The 23,901-nt window shown below is 42.6% G+C and overlaps 2 protein-coding genes and 1 long non-coding RNA gene across 11 annotated transcripts in view; 1 reads left to right on the forward strand and 2 right to left on the reverse strand.

Moving 5' to 3' along the window:
- Positions 1–4,558, reverse strand: part of UVSSA (UV stimulated scaffold protein A) — a 52,532-nt gene extending 47,974 nt beyond the window's left edge. The window contains exons 1-2 of one of the 2 annotated variants that reach the window (XM_083836282.1): positions 4,500–4,558; positions 3,805–4,135 (exon numbers count right to left, since the gene is read on the reverse strand). In XM_083836282.1, coding sequence (XP_083692408.1) covers positions 3,805–4,135; positions 4,500–4,543 — 375 coding nt within the window. In that variant the 5' untranslated portion in view covers positions 4,544–4,558. The other variant, XM_083836281.1, reaches the window with a different exon arrangement.
- Positions 4,559–4,604: 46 nt separating this feature from the next.
- Positions 4,605–22,673, forward strand: LOC310899643. 2 transcript variants are annotated; one of them, XR_014584440.1, is made up of 4 exons: positions 4,605–4,855; positions 5,490–5,613; positions 12,066–12,184; positions 14,228–22,673. It is a non-coding gene; the product is annotated as an uncharacterized lncRNA (long non-coding RNA). The 2 variants fall into 2 exon arrangements; XR_014584439.1 differs by having other exon boundaries at positions 12,066–22,673.
- Positions 21,453–23,901, reverse strand: part of MAEA (macrophage erythroblast attacher, E3 ubiquitin ligase) — a 50,410-nt gene continuing 47,961 nt past the window's right edge. For all 7 annotated transcript variants that reach the window (XM_083836283.1, XM_083836285.1, XM_083836284.1 and 4 more), the window contains 2 exons: positions 23,079–23,274; positions 21,453–22,673 (listed from right to left, as the gene is read on the reverse strand). In XM_083836283.1, the coding sequence (XP_083692409.1) occupies positions 22,578–22,673; positions 23,079–23,274 (292 nt within the window). In that variant the 3' untranslated portion in view covers positions 21,453–22,577. The remainder of the gene's footprint in view (positions 22,674–23,078; positions 23,275–23,901) is intronic.

A 23,901-nucleotide genomic window follows, 5' to 3' on the forward strand; every position in this document is an offset into this window, starting at 1 on the left:
TAGTTTGTTCTTAGACGGGCTTGAAGATTAAATATTTTTCACTTTTATTTCAAGGAAATGAATCCTAAATTGTGATATTAGATAAGAAAAGCCTTTCAAAAAGGAAAGCCACCGCATTTCCTTTTGATTGCCACCACATAAATTTCATTAATTTCACCACAGGTTACGCTGAGTGCTGGGCAAGCCCATACTTTACTGCTAATGAAGCCCACAGCCTCTCCAGCACGATTCCTGTACTACAAGCACCCACTGAACATTCATTTCCACTGTAATTGCTGGAAGAGAAAGCTTGTCAATATACAGTAATGGTTCCTAGATACTGACATTCTGCACCAACATTTTGGAGCCACGCAAAAGCAAAACAGTAAAATTATGGGGTAGAGGCCCATATGATGTTGGGATTGCTCTACACTGGACAATATCTCACTTTCTGTTTAGTCCTAGATACTACAGATACTTCAGCTTTCACAGCAACTGACAGGGACAGTCTCCACCTCTCTAGACAGATTTACCACATTTACCAATCTCTTTTTTATTGGGAGAGTGGGGAGGCATAGGGAAGGTACAAAGAAATTAGCTCCACAACCTATAGCAGCACACGGCTCCCTGTGGCGAGCTTTTTGCTTTTCAGGATCTTATTTTTTTGCCAACCTTGCGTAGTTCTCCACACAGCAGCAAGAGAAAGAGAACTGCCCAAGGATGCACCACTGGCTTTATATAAATCGACATCATCCACAAAAAAACGAACATACAGAACCCAAAAACTAAAGCTACCATTTCCAAGCATGCAGATTTGACTTGCGTAGAAAACCAGAGATACCGAGGGCTTCCTAAACCTCTGCTTCTTCCCCATATCAGAATAACTGTAACAGAGCCACCTGCCCATTCTTTCCCTTTCTCTGTCCCAAAAGGCAGCTACGGGCTGCTCTGCTGCGTTGTTTCATGCTGTGGTACTTGGCCAGAGGCTCCTCATACAGCTGTTAAATCATCAGGGTTTGCCATCGATAACGAAAGCACATCTCAAGTACTAGATCTCTATCACCAGCCCAGTCCACAGCACACACACAGCTTGGAGCTGCCCACTGCGAGGCACACCGGCCTTTTGCAGAAGTCCCACGAGGTCAGAATAACTCGAGGCCCGATTTATGGATGCACTCATGGACTCACAACCCGGTGTCAGTACAAACTCAGGGACTTGGTCAGGACACACCTGACCTCATTTACACAACACGGATACACACTGGAGTTGTTATGCTGCCTTTGCAGTGAAGCCTTTTCCTACTGGTCCATAATTTTGGAACGGGAAGAATTGTTTTCACCTCTTCACACCTGTTCTCTGTTTTGTTCTCATATTTAAGTATGTGTATAGGTATAGCTTCAACCTGCTATGTTTAAACCAGTGAGTAGCGCTCTGGGTTTATACCCTAAAAGGGCAGCACTTGTCATTTTCTGACAAACTGTTTATAAGGTGGTTTCGGTGATGATAAACTGAAAACAAAAAAAAAAGAAAGACACAGCTAACAGTCCTCCAATCACCCCATACTATTGTGCTAAACCTGTAATACAAAAGAGCAGATGTACCTGATTTCTGGAAAGAATCAGGTTTCTGATTTCTAGGAAGAACAAGTGCCTCCTCAAGTCTCCTGGTTGCCTCTTGCAGTTCAAGTATGAAGCTGGCATAAGGCCGACTAGGTCAGTTGGCTGGTACTAACTGGTGCAAGAGTTGAGAAACTAGATTAAGTTGTTTCTATTGAAACCTGTGTTCCTAGAAGTGCTCGAATTTGGCTGCCCTAAAAAATAGCACAGCCAGCCTTGCTGGGTAGCTCAGCCCCCATACACACACAGTGATCACCCTGTCAGAACTGGGGAGCAGGCACTGACCAGACGAGTACAGACAAACATGCCAAACCTCAGCTGACTTACTGTACGCTTGAGTATCCAGTCTGGGAAATCTGTGTTGTGTGTCAGAGATCCCTGCCTCAGTCCTGCATTTCCCTTTACCGCTTTTTTTTTTTCCTTTATTCAATAAAACCATAAGGGAGGATGCAAACACAAAGGGAAGATTCAAATACCCTTTGTGATCAGATGCCAAAAATTATACAGAGAAAAAAACACAATACAATAAATAATAAGAGGAGGGGACATTATTAGCTTAATATGGAAACAGAAAGGCAGACATGCATCGTTTATCGCAGTTGTTGTTGTTGTTGTTTTCTGTTTGTTTTTTTTTTTGGTCTGTTAAGAACGCACAGCACCCATCTTTCTGAAGAAACAGAATTAATACACTTCCTCAAAGTCTGGTGTGATCATTGCATATAACATGAATGCTAAAAAAGTGTTTCCAATTTCCACCGTCTGCATCTCAGAAGAGATATTAAAGCAGAAGGATGACCAAAATATAGTAATTTGAAACCTAGAAGGGAGAGCTAGAAGCGTTTACATGAGAAATTCCTCTTTAATAAAACTGTTGGTATGACACACGCTAGCACTGTGTTTGAGGAGGGCTGGCACCTACACTTTGTTGTGCTGTGAAAAAAGCCAGAACAGGACAGCTCAGGACAGAAATAAGGATATTTTAAGATTTCACATGATGACTTAATAGCTGATTATTGTCAGCTGAAGCTGTAAGTATCATTTCCACTCTGAACAGGTTGGACTTTATGGATTCAGGTGGAAATCAGCGGCTGGAGGCCTACTGGTGAGCAACGCTTATGCACACTGGGAAAGAGTTGGTTGAATCCCGCTCTTATTTCAAGCCTAGGATTTTTAAAGCCTTTTTGCCGTAACAAAAGATGTACAAAAACATCTCCCAATGGGTAATCTATTCCGATGTAGATGTGTCCTTTATGTTTTGTCCTAGATTGTTTGTTTTTAATCACTTTAAAGAAAGTTTTTCCCCGTTTATGTAGTTCAGCCCTTTCCACAAACATACCTTACCGCTATGTATCTGTCATGCTGTAACTGAGGTTGGAGACAGACAGACCTTCTCTTCAACTCCAGTAGCTGGCCATTACTTAGGACACTTAATAATACATCTGGGCAAATTTAATCACTGAGCTGTAAGTTACATACAGATGGTATTCAACTGAGAAGCTTAAAAAAAAAAAATAAATGGGAAAAGAATGCTGGAAAACCAGTGCCTTCAGTCAGGATGCTGTATGGGTCTCGGTAAAAAGGCATCTGCCTTGAAAGTAGTGCCAGAACACTTAGTTCAGTTTCTGGTCAGCACTGAATGTGATGTCAGTGCAGATGGTGAACTGTAAAACATTTCCTCTACCTAGCATTCACCTTGCTAGCAGGTTACAGGAAAGAACTAAAGAATGGCTTGGGTTGGAAGGGGCCTTAAGTATCACCCAGTTCCAACCCCCCCCCCCCCATAGGCAGGGATGCCACCCACTGCATCAGGCTGCTCAGAGCCTCATCCAGCCTGGCCTTGAACACCTCTGGGGATGGGACATCCACAACCTCTCTGGGCACCCTGTAACAATTCAACTCAAAGATATAACATTTTTGTAAATAACATCTCACATTCTGAAAAACCTTTAGAAAATACTTTATGCAAAGAGATAGACATTTGCTAGCTTTAATTTGTGGAGATGTAAGAAGAGCGTTCTTGCTTCACATGAGGATAAATCACCACAAGCCTAATGAAGACTAGGTAATTTTGGGATCTGTCTCTTAGGGACGCCTCTCACAGAGAGCACTTGACTCCCAGCGGGTTTCCTTCCCAATTTATCGATTCTTTCCCTTCAGAGGCCTAGACCTCACCACCTCATGACACCCGGAGGCAAAGCCGCAGCCTACCTTCTTATTCTGCCTCAGATAGTGGTACCCCAGCGCCAGCTTCTTGTAGGCCTCCCCGTACTTGTCGTGCCAGTCCTGCACGCAGCGGACAGCAGCCTTCCTCAGCTTCTGCGCCACCTCGGCGGGCGGCGGGAGGGGCTGCCGGTGCTCGGTGCCCACCGCCAGCTCCAAGAACTCCTGGAAGTCGGCGACGAGCAGCGTGCGGAACCGGTGGGACCTGGCGAAGAGCTCCTGGACGGCCTGGAAGGCCGACAGGCGCACCTGGGCGTGCGGCTCCCTCAGCCTCGTCAGCAGCAGGTGGTAGGCATGGCCGATGTGGTCGTCCGAAGACCTGAAAGGAAGGGAAAACAGACAAAATTTACCACACAAATTGTCTTTTTTTTTTTTTTTTTTCCCCGTTAATTTTCGAGGCCGCCTCATACTTGCAGATTTTCTTCAGCTCCTTCAGCCTGCCCGGCTCCAGCTGCGGCTCCCCGGCCGTGGTGAGCTCCTCCACCAGCTCGGCCAGCCGCTGCGCCATCGCTCGGGGGCCGCCGCGTCCCCCCCGCTCCTGTCAGGCCGCCGGAGCCCCTCACGCCGCTTCTCCCCCGCCCCCCGGGGGAAGAAGGCGGGTGGTGCTTTCCGCACGCACCCCCCCCCCCGGAACGCGGCGGGTGGTACAGCCCTTGCTCCCCCCCTCCCTTCCCGGCGCCTACCGCCGCCCCTGCTGCTGACGGTGTAACAGCGCGCGTGACGTCATGCTGGGCGGAGGAGGGGGGGTTCTTAAAGGGACCGTGACGGGATTTGTGTGTGTGGGGGGTGGTCCTTAAAGGGACCGCGACTGGATTTAATTGGGGGGGGGATAAATTACAAAGTTTCCACAGAATTGATCAAAAATCCACAGCAGGGCTGCGAAGCTGGTGAAGGGTCTGGGACACAAGTCCAGTGAGGAGCGGCTGAGGGAGCTGGGGGTGTTTGGTCTGGAGAAGAGGAGGCTCAGGGGAGGCCTCATCGCTCTCTGCAACTGCCTGAGAGGAAATGTGGGGAGCTGGGGGTCGGCCTCTTCTCACAGGTAACCAGTGACAGGACGAGAGGGAATGGCCTCAAGTTGTGCCAGGGGAGGTTCAGGTTGGAAATGAGGAGACATTTCTTCTCAGAAAGAGCAGTCAGGCGTTGGGACGGGTTGCCCAGGGAGGTTGCCCTGGCTGGCCCTGCAGGACGCTTGTGTCACGGGAGAGAAATGACATCTCCTCCCTCCCTGAGTGCCCGCTAACATTTAACGTTTCCATCCTGAGGTGCCACGGCTCCTAAAACTCACCTCCTGTCCCACGATGGGTGATTTTAGAGTTAAATCCTGTTTTTTTCCAGTGGTCTTCTGCCTCAATGGCCTTCCAACCTGCCACCCCCCTCTCTCTCTTTCCATAAGACACTAGATAAGAGGCAATAAGTAAAGCAAGGGGGGCAGGAAGCCAGCTCCTCCAGACACCACACAACCCGGTCCCACTTCACTTCTGCACCGGAAAGCAAATTTTGTTGAGTTGCTGCTGCTGTCCAAAGCCCGGAGGGTCTACGGAGCCTTTCTTTCACCACATGAAATGTCTTAATAACAAGGATTTGTAGGTTGGGGATGCATGGGCACAGTGGGGTGAGCGAGTAAGCAAGCACAGTCCAGTCCTTGCCAGGCAAAGCTACATTTTTTTTTCCAGTGCTTCGGCATGTTTGGCTTCCCCTTGGAAACAGACACACTTGGAAAGGGTGGATTTTCTCCTTGGGAAAGCTCCTCCACTTTGCAGTACTCGAAAACCAGGTTGCCTTTGGAGCATTTCACAGGTGAGGATTCTTGCGGTGTAGCTCTAGCAAAACGGTACTTCTGCATACCAGTGAGTTATGCCCCGAAGGAAGCAGAAGGGTGGGTAAAACCCAGCTGTTGGGACTCTCGAGGGAGCTTTTACAGCATAACTGTACTTAATGCAACACTTTCCACCTGAGAGCCTCAGAGCGCTTGGTGAACATTGTAGGTAACCCATCGGCATATGGAGAGAGAAGTTAATGCGCCTGTTGTATAAAATGATGAGACTTTAGTCTAGATAAATGGCTGTTTTCAGGTGGGCTGAGCAGCCAGATGAACTCAGCAGAGCACAGGGGTGCTTGCTATCACTGAAAATTAACATCTCCTTAGTGACTTCTTAAGGCGATCTATCAGGCCTACCTAATACTTGAGATGGCAAAATAGCTCCTGTGATCTCTTTAATTTCTATCCACATGGGTTTCCCAACCTGCAAACAAAGTGCAAATGTAAAAACTTCTCCTTGCCCAAACCCTGGCCTGCAAGATCTTCTCTTCTGGGCAAGGCTAATAAGACCATCAGTAATTCCACATAAGACAAAATGTCTACGCGGGTCGCTATTTTGGAAGGCATCTGCAGCATCACAGCTTCACTTCTCCCCTTTCTTTCCATTCTATGTGCACATACAACTTTCTGATCTTTTCCCTGCTTGTGTTTGATGCCTTTTAATCATAGTTGCAGCAGTAGGTGGCTGGTTGAGCCGAGGTACAATACGCTTTGATGACGCACTGAACATGCTCAGTACAAGCCAGGAGGAGCCAAATAGCGAGAGGTTGGAAAATAGTCTGAAATGAGTCAATTTAGATGCGAGGGGGGTGGGGGGAGGGTGATGCCCTGCTCTGGTGTCCTCCTCCAGCAGCCACATGAGTGTGGCTCAGTTACTGGAGGTCGTGGGGCTCTCCTGGGTTCATTCGTGGCAGCACTTGTCCTCCTTTTGGTTTTGGGTGCCTCACTGGAAATGTTCTGCAGGCCCCCATTTCTGAAAGTGCTGATTAAACACTGGGAAAGACTAAGCCCTTGCAGGTGCTCACTTTGAACATCTCGAAGAAGGGAGACATTTAAAATGGGTATTCCCATTTGAAAATGTTGTCAGGTATTTGAAGGGTGTTTCCCTTAACCCACAGTTAAGGCGTGTGTTGAAAGCAGCATATGTAAATTCATATTGCAGCTCTCTGTGCTGGCTTCTGGGATACGAAAGACATCATTAAACACTTTTTACAAGCAGTGAACTCATATTTTCAAGCACATTTACTACAGTGAAATCATACACACGTTTTGCAATGGTTCTGTTATTTTTGACTTGATATATGAAACTAATAGCATTTTACTTTTAAATAATGTTTTTCCTTCCTTGTTGCTTTCCATCTAGTAAAACGGATGTCCTACATTTCTGTGTGAAAACCACATACAATGGCACAGTTAATCTTTAAAGTTTAGATCCGTTTACTCTTTCAATATTTCTTATTCTTCTATTTCTTAACTTGATTGAAAGTGCCTAAACAACTGCTTTCTATTAGATTATTGCTTGCAACAATAACATTGCTTTAATGTTTAGAAACAGTATTTCAAAAGGAGCCTCAAGCAACCTACTTAACATCTACAAAGTCACCATTTCATATCCATGCATAATGTTTAAGAAATCCCTGCAAGGAGCCATATGGTTTTTGCGAAGGATCGGTAGATGAATGAATGCTGAGTTGTGTAACTCATTCATGGTGGTCCCTTAGGCAAATCCCAGCGACAGCTAAGCTGTTTGTTTATTTATTTATTTATTTATTTAATCGCAGGCAATTACATAAAATTGTGTTTGCTCGAGTTGCTGAGTTTCTTTCCCCATCTACTTTTCAACGAACATGGTAAATATCCACCATTCAAATATTTCCGTGCTTCCTTCATCTGGACCAGTCTGATAAAAGGCCGAAGAGAGCCGGACCATTTCAGAATTCATTTTGCTGCAGAAGTCCCAACCACTCTGCACTTACTTTGATTTTCCCTCCGCTCAGGGCGGCGCAGGGGAACGCAGGACACTGTGGGGTGCAGAGGCAGGAGCCAACAGCGCCTGCTGCCCCTCAGAGCTTCAGGGCTGAGTCTTACTACCAGTTTACACCTGGTTTCAGCAAAGCCTGAGTCTGCTGCTTCATGTCACATGGATTGGGACAGGTTGTTGGTTCTGTAAGTCCAGGAGCTTTGGCCAAATACATAGACAAAGAAATATAGGGCCACACAGAATTTTATCCATTGAAACCACTTATTTGTGTCTGAGGGGTCTTGCATTAAAGGAGAGCCAGCTGTTCTGTCCCATATTTAAAATGTCAGGATGATGGCTCTAGGAAGGATTGTTTCAAACTTTCATGTAATATTCAATTTTCAGGTGTAGTCTTTTTATAAAAGAAAGATCCAGGTAGGAGACAGTTCCACCATGTTATTAGATGATTCTTTGCCTGGGATTGTTTTCAGCTGTGCAGTGAAAGAGCATGTCAGGCAGAAAGAAACCCCACTGAACTTTTAAAATAGCTGTCTTCAGCTTAATGATATGAAATTAAAAAGGAGGGTTTATTCTCCTGCCAAAATGGAACTTAGGCAAAAAAAAAAAGCTTTCCTACAAACAATCTGGAGTTAAAATAACTTTGGTTTCAGGCCTGAAGATGCAGAAACATGATAAACACTGATATTAAGTTGTCACAGAGCTTGTGCCAGTTGGTTTGCAAAGAAAATACTGACCTCCTGTGTGAGAAGAATAGATGCTTAACCACTAGTTTGACTCAAGCAAAAGGATGACAGTTATTTGAGAGCCCTAAACAAGCTCATAAGGGGTAAGGACTATATTTAAACAGATGTTCTCAAGGAAAAAATGCTCTGTTCATTAAACCATCAATAACGCAAGGCCAGAGATACTTGGCGACCTCCTGTAACTATGTGAAATATTGACTGTGACAACACTTCGGCCTATTGTAACATTTTATAATTCTGTCATAGGAGGAGATGAATGAACCTGCTCCGTATGGTCTAGATCACTAATTAAATAACCATTTGTAAGTTGGATGGAGCAGGAATAGCTGCAGGAGAACCATCACAAATCAAGGAGCACCCACCTACACTTAGCTTATACTTGTGTCTAGAATAGGTTTTAAAATGATCCTACAGCGTTTCCTGAAAACTCCAGGCCAGTAACAACAAATTGCTATTTCTTCCGTGGAAAAATCTAACTGGAACCTAAAGAGAAAGGCAAATAATGACTCCCAAACCTGCTGGCATTCTTCCAGGTTAGATAGGTCTACAGCACAAGTTAATATTTCTATGAGAATGTGCCCAAAGAAGAGCAACCCAACCTGCAAGCAAGGTCTTTGTTTGTTTTTGGGGTGTGGATAGCAGCCTTTAAGGCAGGACTCAGATCGGGTGGCTCAGAAAAGGAGGATTTTGTAGCTTGTTACCATGTAGAAGAGAGAACAAAAGAGGAAATACAGCCCAAATTCTGCTTGAAGATCCCCTGCTGCTAAATTGCACAGTGACAGAAATGCCACATGTATACAGATGAGACTGCTTTCAAATATATGATATTAGCAGACATTTCTTAAACAACCTAAAGATACTGGTTTGGGTGTCACGTCGAGTCCATGACAGTGTATTCTGGAAGCTCTTTTTGCCTGACATCTGAGCCATCCCACCCCCAGAAAGCCATCACCTGCAGAAGAACCACAGTTGCTGTAGCTGGTCTCTCCAAATGAGTGGCTGTGCATAGTTGTGGTTTCAGATACCAAAAGGTATTGCTTTTTTCTTCCTTTCCTAAGGATGCAGAAAAGGGGAGAACTGCTCTGAAACTGCTAAAGGCCTCTGGTTAAAAGGGGAGGGTTTATAAATAATGCAGCTGTGAGGAGTTATGCCCCAATGTGATGTGCTTATCACAGTTTAGCAAGGTTTCATACACAACACCTCTAGATTAGGCCTAGGGGGAAATCGACTCCTTTTAGCCTTATGAATGTGTCTACACCAGTCACCTAAGAAAACCACCCATTTAGAAATGAAATGTCTTGTTCAGTTTAGTCATCTCAACTCTCTGTATCTCAACTCGACAACCAGCAAGAGAGCAGCGCTTCCACAGAGAAAGCCATGGAACATTGGGGGGACAATTGAGTGGAGTCTAACTCTTAATTGGCTCTGTTTTACCAGGATGAAGTCCGTTCCTGATGTGAAGCTGTTGTCACCTCCACCAGCCAACATGAACAGCATTGCACAAGCACTGGCTGATCGGTGCTGTTCTGTTTCAGATTTTTCCAGCCTTTTCTTACACCAGGTAGCTACAACCCAGTGATGCCATGATCATTCACTCACAGGAGCCAGTCCTCAGTCACCAGGCAACTGTCCCAAGCAGGCACGCTGTCAGCCTTCAGGCCTTTTTTTTGCATTTTCATCATCTTTCGTGAGTAGCGACTGAGAAAGCCACATGGATCAAAACAAGCTTTTCTAGGGAATTTCTTTTACTGCTACGATAAAAGAACACTTTGTCTGTATGAAGAGGTTATTTATACAAGTCAGCTTTTGCAGACAGAAGGAAAGTCCCTGGTTTGAGATTACGAGGTGGTTGGGACAAAAATAGAGTGCAAAGACCACAGTTAGGGAGAGAAGGAAATACTGAAGTATAATTAAAAGGAAGATGGAAGTATCATGAAAAGAAGAAGGCAGCAAGTCTTGTGAACTGTCTGGAGCCAATCATTTAGATGGATTTAGATGATCTTTAAGGTCCCTTCCAGCTCAAAGTATTCTGTGATATATATTTTTGCTTTTAAAGAGATGTTTTACACTTCTGTGGCTAGATATTTAAGTGGGAACAAAATGCAAAATGATATTTATTCATGTTTTCTTGTATTTGCACCCTCGTTTTTTTGCAGCAAGTGCATCGTGACAGTGCCACTGACCAACATAGAGCTGTTTTTTTACACTGTGCACTTCTGAGACTCCCAAACTGTTTCACAAACTTTCAGGCAATTGAACCTCAACACAATGCAGAGCAAGAATTGTAGATGCAGTCTACATATATAAAGACTAAGCTGACAAAAAGCCTTCCAGAAAAGCTGAGCACAGAGTTTGGAGCGCTGGCCCTGTTCCCTGGCTTGCAGCACCTCCAGTCACACGTCCCTCAGCAACATCACTCTCACAGCCCTGTGTTTCAGCTCGTTTCATGCAAGTGTTAAAAGGCCTCTTAAATGATTCATTGCTAGTTTTCGTCATTGTACAAGTCTTAACAGTAGAATTGATATAAAATAATGAAAAAGCAGTTGTGGTGAATACACCTGGGTAAAACATACACCAAGTTTTCTTGACTTCCTATTAAGAAGGTCAACATTTCCAAGAGAGACAGTAGAACAAGGACCAAAAGTTTTGCTCCTCTAATAATTTCCTGCATAAAAATGTATCAGTTATTGACACATGTAGCTAAGGTGAGAGGCTTTTTTGCCAACAGAGTCTGTGTGGATCTATGATCTATGGATATGCACAGGGCTGCCCTGGAACCGTCATTCATCAGCTGCTGGCAGGGCTCAGCACTGCCCCAGGTCATGGAACTTGAATTCCGGGAAACATTTTTTCTTTTTCTATTTTTTTTAAAGTTAAATGCAAACCTGGCACTCAGTAATTTCAGATGGACAAGTTATAGGATCAGTGCAGGCAGGAAACAGCACTGCCAATAGCAGTGAGCTGGATGGCTGTGACAGCATTCTCTCCTCTTAAATCACAGAAAATATTCTGTCACCACTTTCCTATGTGGCCACGAAGGAGGCACAACCACTGAGAACCACAACTTCCTCAGCTATGGAAAAAAAAAAAAAAAAAAAAGTTGTGATTGTTTAAGCACACAAAGCTACAGGAAGTATAAAGGGCTTTACATTTACAGATAAGAGTCAAAATGAACTTTATAAAGCCCTTGACTTCTTTGCCCTTTGGCAAAGGCATGCATAATGCTTGATAGGACGAGGTGTGAAAGCTTTAAACTAAAAGAGGGGAGGTTTAGATAAGGTATTAGGAAGAAATTCTTCACTCTGAGGCTGGTGAGGCACTGAACAGGCTGCCCAGAGGACCTGTGGGTGCCCCATTCCTTGAGGCGTTTAAGGCCAGGCTGCATGGGGCTTTGGGCAGCCTGGTCTGGTGGGAGGTGTCCCTGCCCATGGCAGGGGGGTTGAAACTATATGTTTTTACTGTACGATTGTATAAGGTTAATTATAAGCACAAATTAAAGTTCGGCGGCGTTTCGGGGCCGGGGCCGGCAGGTGGCGGTGCAGGGAAAGCCGCGGCAGGGCCGGAGCCCGGCCTCGGGCCTGGTCGTGAGGCGAGCGCCGCCTCAGAGAAATCCCGCCCGGGGTGTTACCGCGTCCCGCCCGGGATGCTGTCACTGTCGTTCCTGAAAATCCTTTTCACTCTCAGATGTTTTAATTTTGTTTTCCAGGATTTGAACCTACGGGCTCGGAGCATCGGCTTGTGGCAACAGGCTTGGCGTCCCAGAGACAAAGCCTTAGGGTGACCTGCGGGCATCGCCGGGTGCCCAGGAGCTTTCAACAACCAAAGGTGGAAATTACCATTCTAAAATACACGTATACGCACACATAAATACATATATGCACATGACACAGATATATATTTAGCACATTACACACAAATATCCATATATACACAAACACATATTACATATGTAAATATTGCCTATGGATTCTACCTACAACACATTCTCTTGCTGTACCTTCCATCCCTCCATAAGGCTACACTGTTTCCAGACCAGGAATTAGTCTTTAATTGGATCAGTCCTTAATGTGATCAGAGACTTGCAATAAAATCTGTAGAATTTTATTTGAAAAACGCATTCCTGGGTATCACATCAAGGAAACTACTTTTAACAACAATTAAAAAGAGAGCACTTCTCTCTTGGAAGTAGCCAAATGTGGAGGCATTTCCCAAAAAGAACTACTCACCACTGTCCCTGTGCTTATAGACAACAATGGATGTATTAAAATTTTGGAAAAACATAGAAATATTAAAAATTTCTAGTGGCACATGTCGCCTTTTATATGAAAAGGAAAAAACAACAACAATACAAAAGCCTTTAAGCCAATGACAACAGCACAGAAGATATTTAGACTTTTTTAAAAAAAAACAAACAAAAAATGAAGAAAGCTCATTTGTACGAAAAAGCTGATGAAGAAACTTAACTTTTCTTTCTCTGCATTAAAGAATAGTGAATAGAATAGGACCTGGTAGAATAGCGGTTCTTTCTTGAAAGGGCACCAGTGTTGAACTGAAATCACCACTGAGTTGTAAAAATGCTGCATGGGCACAGGTGGGTTAAAGCAACTCCAGTTCTTTCAGGATAGTCTAGCCCTATCTGTAGTGTTACAAGTTGCCAGAGTCCATGGCCTTGCTGGAACAAATAATGAAAATGCTGAGAAATCCAGAAAAGAAATAGCTGATAAAATGTCTTTAAAGATTTATATCAGTTATGATTCTCTAAGAAACAGAGGTAATTTTTCAAAAAATAAAAGGATCTTCAGGGAAAGATGTATTATGTATGAAAGAAGCTTTAATAAAGCACTGACAAACACAACAAACAAACGATGAATTCAAACTGGAAACAAGGCACATATTTTACCAGTGAGAAAACACATTCTTGCTTTCTTGATGATGTTTTTCTGACAGATGTGCTCTAACTGAACACAGCTCTGTATTATAAAAAGTTTGAGAGTGGTCATCTGAAATCAGGAGACTGTAGATACACAGCTCCTGACTCTTTTGTAAGGCAATGAGTCATGTAGAAGACTATTTGTCCACAAAACAGAGGAGGCAGGACTAGGAAAAGCTGGTGATTTAGTTACACAGTAAATCTTAAAGCAGGAGCCTTGGCTACTCCTGTGGTTCAGGTCTCCTCCTAAAGAGAGGACAAGATAGAGGGAGAGTATTTTGCAAATATACATACATATATATTTTTAAAAGGGTATTACGACACTTTGAAGAGTCCCTGAGTTAAATGCAATGTTTCAGAGAATGTTCTCAATTTCAAGACACGATTACGTGAGGATATACAAGGGTGGCAGGAAGGTTCCTCTAATGGCTGGAAGCCATAAGAGCAGCTCCTCTGGGTGCTTGCAGGGAGGACTGGTTGGAGCAGATGAAGTTGTGAGGTTGCATTTTTAATCTTTTGGATTTTAACAAAGTTGATCCATACTGGTACACTTAGTGGGATTTGCACAAAGCCGGTTTTATAGTATTCAAGAAACCAATGAACTACAAGACTAAGCTTTAGCCTAGACATTTTAGTTTAACATTTAGTGCGAGACTTTTGAGAGAAGCCCGAAGTTCAACTACTTTCAATGTGTAACCAGGCATAATTTGTGTTCTAACAATTCTGATGCTTTGTTTTTTCTTATGGTGTGAAATCAGGAAAATAATCATTCATTTTAAGCTCATCAAATCCTAGGTGAAGGAATTATTTTGCAACAACATTTTTTAAATAGGCACCTGAAGATACAAGACGAGAGTTGTTGACCCAAAGGTCATAACTTTTTCAACCAAGAACACGAAAATGGTACCAGTACTGATTTCTTTTTATGCTGTTCCTAGAAAGAGACTCCTGGGAGGAAGCAATGAAGACAAACTCTGCATTCAGATTCAGCATTTCATCCAGCATCTCACATCTTCAAACATGGAGATCCCAGGCTATGTTATTTATGGTTCCCTGATGCAAGGAAACCAGTTGTTATCCTTTGTTAATTGGTTTAGAATAAGACAGGTATTTCTGGAACCAGCAACTGCTAACCTTACTTCAGTGAGGAATTTTTCATTTTACCCACAAGTGGAGGGCTCTAAACATAGAGGTAGGTAATACACAGTAGCCAAGGGCAGGATAATCTGTCTAACAGGGCAGATGACATTCTTCCCAATTATTATAAAAGAAAAGACACGATAGGTGTTATGTCAAAGAAGGTCTGGTATTCACTGAACAGGCAAAATTTTATTTAAGAGAAATGTTTCAGCTGTGCCTACAGTGTTATTTTTTTTTCTATGCTTAGTAAACTGAATAATTTGCTGTCCTACAAAAATATCACCCTATTTATTCACTGTTTTTAGAAGTGGGAAGTGCATCACTGAAGCTAGAGCTTTGCAATGGGTGTGACAGTGAAATTCAAAGTAAACAGGTATCACAAAGTCTGGATCGTCAGCGTATGCATACCTGAGACCAATATTGACAAATTGCTCCTAAAAATAAATAAATAAATGAATAAATAATAATAAAACACTGAATCAGCAACATCAGTTCCCTTCTATTCTTCACTGTGTGACCACCCAACTAGATGAGGTCATGTCCCGATGGCATTCAGCCTGTACCAGGGCCATGGCTCCTGGAGCTGGACGTGGCTCAGTTCACATGCACCCAGGTGAGCTGTGTAGCTGCTCAAAGCACTTCCATACCCAGAGGATGGTTAAATTGCAAATGCTCTGAGGGCAAGACCCACTTACAGACTCCCAGCTTCTTCCAAAGCGCTGTAGGAGATTAGAAGCCACCCATCAGATTAACAGGATCAGAGCTACAGAAAACGCTTTATATAATAGTATCATTAATGATTACATCCAGGGTGACTTGAGCCTTCCTAAACCTAATTCCCCACCCCTTCAGTTTTTAGCAAAGTATTTCTATTGTTCTAGTCCCTAAAACTGCTGCTTTAAACAGAGGAGACACCTCCACATGGGGCATGCACAGGCACCCTGAAGAACTGCCCGCATCTCTGGTCTTGCCTCGTCTGAGCAATTTGTCTTGCTGTGGTTTGCAAAGGAGGAAAAGGAAATTGTCTGCTGATTTTATTATCTGTTTATTTCCTTTGGGGATTTGTCTATACGATCCTGCTTAATGTCCATGGGTGGGGAACAAAATATTTAAGTTAGTTAACGATCTTTTTGTCCTGAATTGAATGGGCTTTTATCATCTTTCTCTCATTCTTCCTTCTGGCTCCACCAGGAAAAGGTCCTGGCTGGGAACTCAGGAGGAGCTCCCTGGGAAAAACTGCTCCTCTGCAGGGTAGATAAAACTATTGCCTTAAGGAATGGACAACATAAACGTTAATCTCATGAGATAGGAAACAGGGTCCAAGGTACAAATCCAGTTATAGTACGCCCTTGGGTGTTATCACCCACTTAACCAGCCTTGGTTTTCCACAGGAATTTGGGAATAAAGGAAGCGTCCTATGCAGAGCCAGCTGGGCCAGGAAGGGATTTTTGGTTCACCCCGGTGACCACCGTAGCAGTCTCCCTCTGCTCCAGCTTCAGCGTAAGACAGCCATTTATGCAGTCATTTTGGGTTTGCATTTCTGTTTCAAAGATACAAGACGGAGGCTCAAAGCCCTCCACAGTCACAATACTTAATGAAGACTCTTTCATGTGAAGTCCTAATCAACAGCTGAATGGACTCCAGTGCTAAAATCATCTTATCTGTTTGTTATCCCACTCCTCCAGCTTATCTGTTGTACTTCCCGGGTAATATTCTAGCATCCTCCAGATTGAGGTTATTTTTGTTATGAGCACATTCCTGTTTTTTGTGCAGCATCGGTAATGATGGAGTATCAGCTCCATGACAGGTGCCCCAGGAACCCTATCAGTTACTTTGCCCTTCAAACTGCCAATTTTATCATCTCTGAGCCAGATCCTCATGCAGTTTCTAATTCCCATCTTCTCCAGCTATTAGCCAACGCACGTAATGCTGCATTACATCTGTACTTTGTTTGAGAAGACTGATCCTAACAGCAGCGATCATCACACCTGTATGGCATAATGAATCCTCAGGAAACATCTCCCCTTCACTCCCAGTTATCATTCTAGTGCATTCTGAAGTGCAGCACATTTTGAGAATATTTGGGCAGCTCCAGGTTACTTCTTTTTCCTCCCTTCCCCTGAAGATGGATCTACTCCAGCTCTCCATGCAGGTGATATCATACCCAGGCTGGATACTCTAACAGCTTCTTCCCATTAAAACCAAGCAATTAAGAACTCCAGGAGAGAGATTACTTGTTTTCTACAATTTGCACACATTTTGTTTTTCCCCACTTCCACATTGCCAAATTATTTCAGTTCACCATCCACCAACGTTGATCATCACCTTTATCAGAAGCGAGAAGCGAGGCGCTGGGTGCAGTTTTGCAATGAAGTCTGGCTCTCTACAATGCAGTTACGCAGTAATTTCATGTTACTTTTTTCCTCTTACTTACACTTTCCAAAAAAAATTTGCAGTTTTTTCAATCGCTGTGAAAGATAACTGGCTTTTAGCCATCCTTAACTCCACCATGACACCCTGTTCTCATTTTCAGTAAGTCAAAACAAAAAGCTGCTCTTCTTTATCAGCCCTTTCAATTTCTTGTTCTATTTCCTAATGTTCTTTTTGTGGTACTAACACTCCTGCAGCTGGCTTTCTCTGGCTTAAGATACAGATCTCTGGCAATTTTAACATGGTCAAATAGTAGAATTCTGTGGCGGAGTTTGAAATATCTTACTCAAAACCACGAGCTCCCCAGTGAAATTATCATTGCTAGTTAGCAACAAAGTAAGAAAATTTCATTGAAATGAAGAACTTCCTTTTATGGAGTCTTAAAACTTGAGTTCAGACTAAAATCAGGATTAGACCTTGAGTTTTTTTTCAATGAGTAGCTCAGATACATGTTGAACCTCTTAACAAAAGTCAGCTGTAATTGAGAACTACTTTCTGTTGGCTCCATAGCTATCGTGCCAAAAACCACTCCTGTCCTCACATCCAAAAACATCAGGGCCCTACAGCTGCCTGCTCCCTCTCGCTGGGCATGAGTGCAAGTTGTCTTTCCCTGACTATTTGCCAGAGGGATTTTATTCTACTTACAGAGCCCACCTGGCCATGAGAAGATGTGTTAGTGAAGAGCTAAGAACAGATCCTGCTGACCGCCTCTGCCCATCCTTGCTCTTTTCCTAAAGCAAACAAAGTTGAGCTGCATTCCTTTCCCAGGCAAGCTTAGTTAACAGAGCCAAGTCTTTACTAAAAATGCTGCCTTCCAGCCTGGCTGGGAGTTACACATATTGCACAACCAACCTGAAGACGAGTCTTTAAAAAACAAAAGGGCAGGGAGATCGCTTTCAGCACTGAACCTGCAGATGCCTCTTGTCATCAAATAAAAACAAGCTGTTCCTGCAGCATTCAATAACCAGAAGAAATGACTCGCAGCTTACTTGATCCAAGGATCAGATAAAGATCAGATTTTATCAGCTCTCCTGTGGATCTGTACTTATTTGGTGCGCTAGTTCAGAAAGCGTGGAGCAGGACAGCTGGAGCAGCATATTGTCACTAATACCTGGTTTTGCCTTTAAAGATGCAGATAACTTGTACCAAATGCTGGAAAGTCATGCCACAGAAGAGCAACTGTTCAGAGCCAGGTAAACCAGGAAAAATGGCCCTCAAGTGGAGTATGTTGGAGAATGCAACGGCGAACTCCGGCCTATGGAGTCCAAGATTAAAGCAGGGAAGGCAGGAAGACCCATCGGCCTGCCTCCGGGACAGAGCATGCGTTGCTTTGCAGACTTAGGATAGAGCAGGAAGAAGCAACATGCTGAGCAGAATCTGACACCTCGTTACAGAGCAAGGAAGAACAGCAGAGAGCTGACTACAGCTAGGCCTTACAGGTACTGATGTTCTTACAGCAAGGGACCTCTGTACAATGCTACAGAAGACAAATGTGTATCACAACGCAGCCATGAGTCCCAAAACCTGCCTTGATGAAGTACTTGCTCTAGCTCTCCCAACATACTCTGCCCAGGCTACCTGACACAGGAAAGGAGAAAAAAAGCCATATATATATATATATTTTTTTTTTCCCCTCCTCTCAACAATTGTCTGTTAAGAATGTTAAAAAGGCTTTCGACAGATTACCAACTGTTCCATAACGTTTTCATTCTTCCTCTCCCAAATCAATCCTCTCCCCCTTCCCAAAGTAATCTTACTAATAGAACAGGAACGGATACACTTAGAGTATTAAAAACAAAACAAAACCCAACAACAACAAAACCATACCAGCCCTGGAGTCTATAATACTTCCTGCAAAGTGTTTTGCCTGAACATAGTATCAGCTTCATTATTTCTCACCATAGAAAGTGTTGCCATCTCAGTATCTTGAACCTTCTGTACCCTGATGGGTAATGGAACACTTCAAGCTCAAACACACTGAAGAAACCCATGGGTCAAGTCACCTGCTGTGACAAATAGTACCATTACCTCTCTCCCTGTTTGCGATATTCAAGAACCTTCAGCTCTGACAAGTGATTTGGTCCACAAGAAACAGAAAAAGTTAAGGCAATTCTCGACCTCTGTGTAACTACAGAGATAAATCTGTTCTGACCACATCTGGGACAAACCGTTGCCACTCAAACATGAGCACCATAACTAAAATCCAGAGCCTCAAGTCTCACAAAGGCTGGCAAGGCTGAGAAAAGGTCACAGCACTTCCCAGTGTCATAAAGGATAGAGCTCATTTCCAGCTCAGCCAGATCCTGAGAGAAGATAGCATTCACTTTACTAATTAACCTCTTCCATTTCAAAAGGATGCCCTTCATCACACAGGCAGTAACTCGTTCCCTTAAGGAAACAAATGAATTGTCTTAGGTCTTCTGCCTCAGCATACTGCCAGGCATTTAGATGATGCAGGTCACCCATAAAAGAGACTGCGAATGTCATCTAAAGTAGCTGATGGCCATTTTTTGACTGATGTGAAATGCAGGCATCGCTGGTGACACAAGCCATACAATTGGCAGAACAGATCCAGTTTTCAGACAGCAGGATATGACAAAATTTGTGGAGTTTCCACGTACGCTGACAGTCAAGTCATATGACTGACTCCTCACCGTAAAATTTGATCTTAGTGCTATATAAGATACTGCTAGAATGGGACAGGTTTTGCAAACCTTTACCCAAACTTTCATCTGTTGAGGAAAACAACTCTGTAACTCTGTCCTACTTTCAGTCTTATACAAACGGTACTTCCAAAACCCTCTTCCCACTGTACACAGAAGCAGGAATCAATGCTGTGTTGACCCAGGATGTTGACAGAACATACCCAAACTATACTTACAGCCAAAAAGATTATGAAATGCAAGCATACACAGGATATCCCCTCTGTTGACACACAAAAATCAAGATGCAGAATAGCAAAGCAGAGTATAAAGTTATTACAATACTGTTTACAGGCAACAAGCTTATACTTGCTGTGAATCCCACGCCACTCTTGGTTTAATGCTTGAAGGCACCAGAGATAAGAGCTCTGAACTAAGACCTCTGCTGGACTCTAAGCTCCAGGCTGCAGAGAGCAGTCAGGGAACACAAACCAGAAATCCAGGCTGCAGCCCAGCAATCCTCCCCTGCAGCCATTTCTGACCCCCATAAAGCTGGAAGGCTTCTGGAGCCGTGCTGGAGGAAGCCAGAGAACGAAAGCCAGCCTATAGTGCATTTACTGGACCCCGTCCACAGGGGTCAGCCAGGAGGCTACAGTTGCTTGGAACTAACTGGGCTTGCTGTAGTCAAAGCAGGTGGTTTGACTGCAGATTTCTGATGCGAGCAATGACAGCTAAGAAACAGCTCCTTCTGGAGTGCCTTCTTTCTAAAACACCACTAGGGACATAGCCCTCAGGCTGGCACATGGCCTGCGGAAATATTTTCTGTAAATGGAGGCCCTCCTATTGCAGGACAGAAGCTCTCCTCCCCTCGCTTCCCAAACTAGTTTTATGGAAGTGTGGATTTCTGAGGAAACCACAGTTCTAACTAGCACTTAACGAAGCAAAAGCAACAATTTCCATGCCTACAATTGTTAGGCAGTTACCATCTGCATTTCCCCAGGACTTACTAAAAAATTAAATAAAAAAAAATCAACCCCTTCTTCCCTGCTTTGGGCTTCTATGCATTTCTGCAAAGCAGGGAGAAGTGAGGTTGCCATTCTTAAAAGTTCTCCTTGCCCTTCTCCTGCTATGATGCTGCGCATAGTCAACCAAAGGAAAAATGGATGCTGCTCCATTCGGATTTCAGCGATGCTGCTCCCCAGGGCACATTTGAGTTGATGATGCTTCTGCTCTTGCATCAACAGGAAGGAAGAAATCAGTTAGTGCTTAACTGATAGCCAATTACTCCAGTTACTGATGCAAGCTCCCATCATCTGTCTCCATCTAAGAAGAAAAACAAAGCAGGAGTCACCTGTATCTGCCACTTCAGAAAATGAAGAGGGAAACAAGACACTTCCAGCAGCAAGCGCAAGAAAATCTGCTCTCCGCCAAACTGACAGCTCTGCAGTGTTCCAGATCTACCAGTTCTGAAGCATCAATAATGTATGCTTATTGAAAAGGGGACCTTTGAAGACATACCTTACTGGAGGTATTTACAGATTCAGAGTAGCAGACACATACAATCTGTTTATATTTTTGTAATCTATAAGTAAAATTGTGGTCTTTCCAGTATTCGTTGTAGCTTTCTTTAAAGCACTCAGTGATGCATCAAAACCTCATACCTAGCATCTCCCACAAAATCATTTTAACAGAAGATCTCCAGGACATTAGGGAATCTTGTAGGAAGTGACAGAATTGACAGGAATGTAGACTACGGTGTATGGTTCATGAAGAGTTTAAACCAAAAATAGATATTTGACTGAGGTGCACTTATTTATAATTTATCTTGCAGAACAGTAAAAGACACATGGCAGTTGTATTCATTTGGAGACCCTTATAAAGATTTTTTTTTTTTTTATGTTTAAATACAAAGCAACTTTCTTATTTTATATAATCAAGGAATGGAAAACAATTTTTATTAACATGTTTTACATTTACAATCTTTTATTAGCTAATCAACATCAACATGCAAAAATAAGCGCTAAATACAAACCTCTACAATATGGTTTTGTTTAAACTACAATGGTTTAATTCTTTTCAAAAGTCATAAGGATGTGTTCTGTAGTCAGTAAAATTGAACTATTAGTTTCAGTAATGAATACTATTTAGACCCTAAAATTATGTAATCATCCTGCAAGGCATCTTCAGAAAACTTCGCCCAACACTTAAGAATACCAGCTCATTTTCATGTGAGTACATTCTCAAAGCAAGAAATAAGGCAGTAGCACTAATGATTTCATATTGAACCCTATGCACATAACTAATAACTTTAGAAGGACTTTAACACTATGGTAGACTGGAAAAAGAACATTTAAACAAGCATTGGATTTTGCCTGAAATGTTCTCGGTTCCTCTTGATACTTATGCAACCTCCTTAAAATATTTGGGTTTGGAAAAAGACTTCATACTCCTTCAAACCAGTCCCTAGTTGATCCTCCAGAGAAGCCAGTCTTGTGTCAATGACATCAACATCTTCCCATGGAAATAAGTTACATGATTCATGTTCATGATTATTCACGTTCATGATTACTTCACGAGAGGATCATAAAGAAGGCAAAGAGGAGCTTAAAGGAGAACATATTTGTGGTACTGAAATCTTTCATAACAAAAGGGTCTTGGACAATTGTGAAGAAGAGGGAAGAAAAATGGATTTAGTTTCAAATCTGTTGCAACTTTTCCCCCAGTGCAAGTGTCCATCTTTAAAGAAAGTTATCCTTTAGAAGATGAAAGTACTTTTGAGAAGAGTCCAATTTTTGACCTTATGTTACAAAACCTTAACAATCAAAATTTGTTTTTGTTTTTATTCAAGTACAAACTTAAGTCATAATTCCTCTCTCTTTTTTTTTTTTTTAAACGAGTGTTTATTGTTGCTCATTGATCTTTGGTCGCAAGAAACAATTAATGCCACCGACAGGTCTGATCGCCAAGGTGGCAGGTTTTGCTTCTTTGCCACACATTAAGGCCCCCCCCTTTACAGGGTATGCCAAGATACACTGTGTCAAAATTCCAGCGGCACTTCAACGTGTGTTTTACGGACCTACATGATGTAGACTTTCTCAGCTTGTGAGAAGTTGAAGACTTCTTTGGTTCTTGGGCAAATTACTTTGTCATCTTGACGAATAGAAAGCAGAGACTAGAAAAGAGTGAAATCAAAAGATAACATTCACAACAGAAAACCAAAACATCAGTAATTCAAAACATTACTTAACTGTTTAGTAAGTAACATAGTAAAAAAAGTTATACCCTGAGGTCAAAATATCTTTGTCCACAAAAGTTACTTACTCTGTATTAACACACTCCAGAAGAGAAAATTTCCATTGCCATTTGATATCATGCTATCAACTCCTGCATTCAATCATACATTAGTTTCTTTAAAAAACAATTTTATCACATATAGTCCCTTAAAAATTACTGTTAAAAGTTACGTATCTTCTGCTAATAGAGATGATGCTTCCGTCTGCCAAACAAAGTTTAAAAGCTTATTTTTATTAGGAAGTTCCTGTGACCACTTCAGAAAGTCATTGATATCAACACTTACATTGTATCCATAGACATATCCATTTGGTAACATCATAGGAGGATTATTTTCATTCATTACATCCCCCGAAATCTTGCAGACTAGTCGGGAGTTGGCACAATGTGCCATAGGCAGAGGCTGAGCCAGCTTGTTCAGGGATTTGCTACACACAGGGCAGTCTGGGTTTTTTGAACTCCCGTCCTCTTTATAACACTGTCTATTTAACAGCAAGTTAAGGCACAACCAAAGAATGCAACATGAATTAGTTTAATTAAATACATTAGAAAGGCAGTAAATTGTGCAATATAACATAGGTTATAGAATGTACTTAACTATTCAAGTTTAATATATACATATAAAAATCAAGTGCTTGGTTTCAAAAAAACAAGAGAGAGCAAAAAGTACCAGCCACACTCCACAGGTTAACTTCCCACTCCAAAGCATGTCAGTAGCATCAGTACTTCTCTAATACACCAGAGTGTGTAGGAAACCTCAGTTTCCAAGGATGCAGGATATATTTGAATATTCATATCAAAACCAAACAGGATAAATTTGTAAGTATTTTTAAGAAATCATAGTTCTGATCCAGCTCACCAACCTTTGCAAGTATATTATCTTAGGACAGATGGAAAGATGGCCTAGTATGAAAACAGCATAGATTGCACTTAATTTTTTTTTCCCACCTCCACTACCCCCTTTCTTTAACCTGTAAGGCCATTTATTACCATCTGCCCTTAATTTAATAGAGGCCAATTCATACTTCACTTAAACTCATGAATAAAAATATTTAAATGCCAGATTTCCCCTTTGAGTTCTCTGAAAAGCATTTGTAGAAGGAAAACCA

This window comes from Anser anser, assembly GCF_964211835.1.
Source record: "Anser anser genome assembly, chromosome: 4".
Classification (NCBI taxonomy): Eukaryota; Metazoa; Chordata; class Aves; order Anseriformes; family Anatidae; genus Anser; species Anser anser.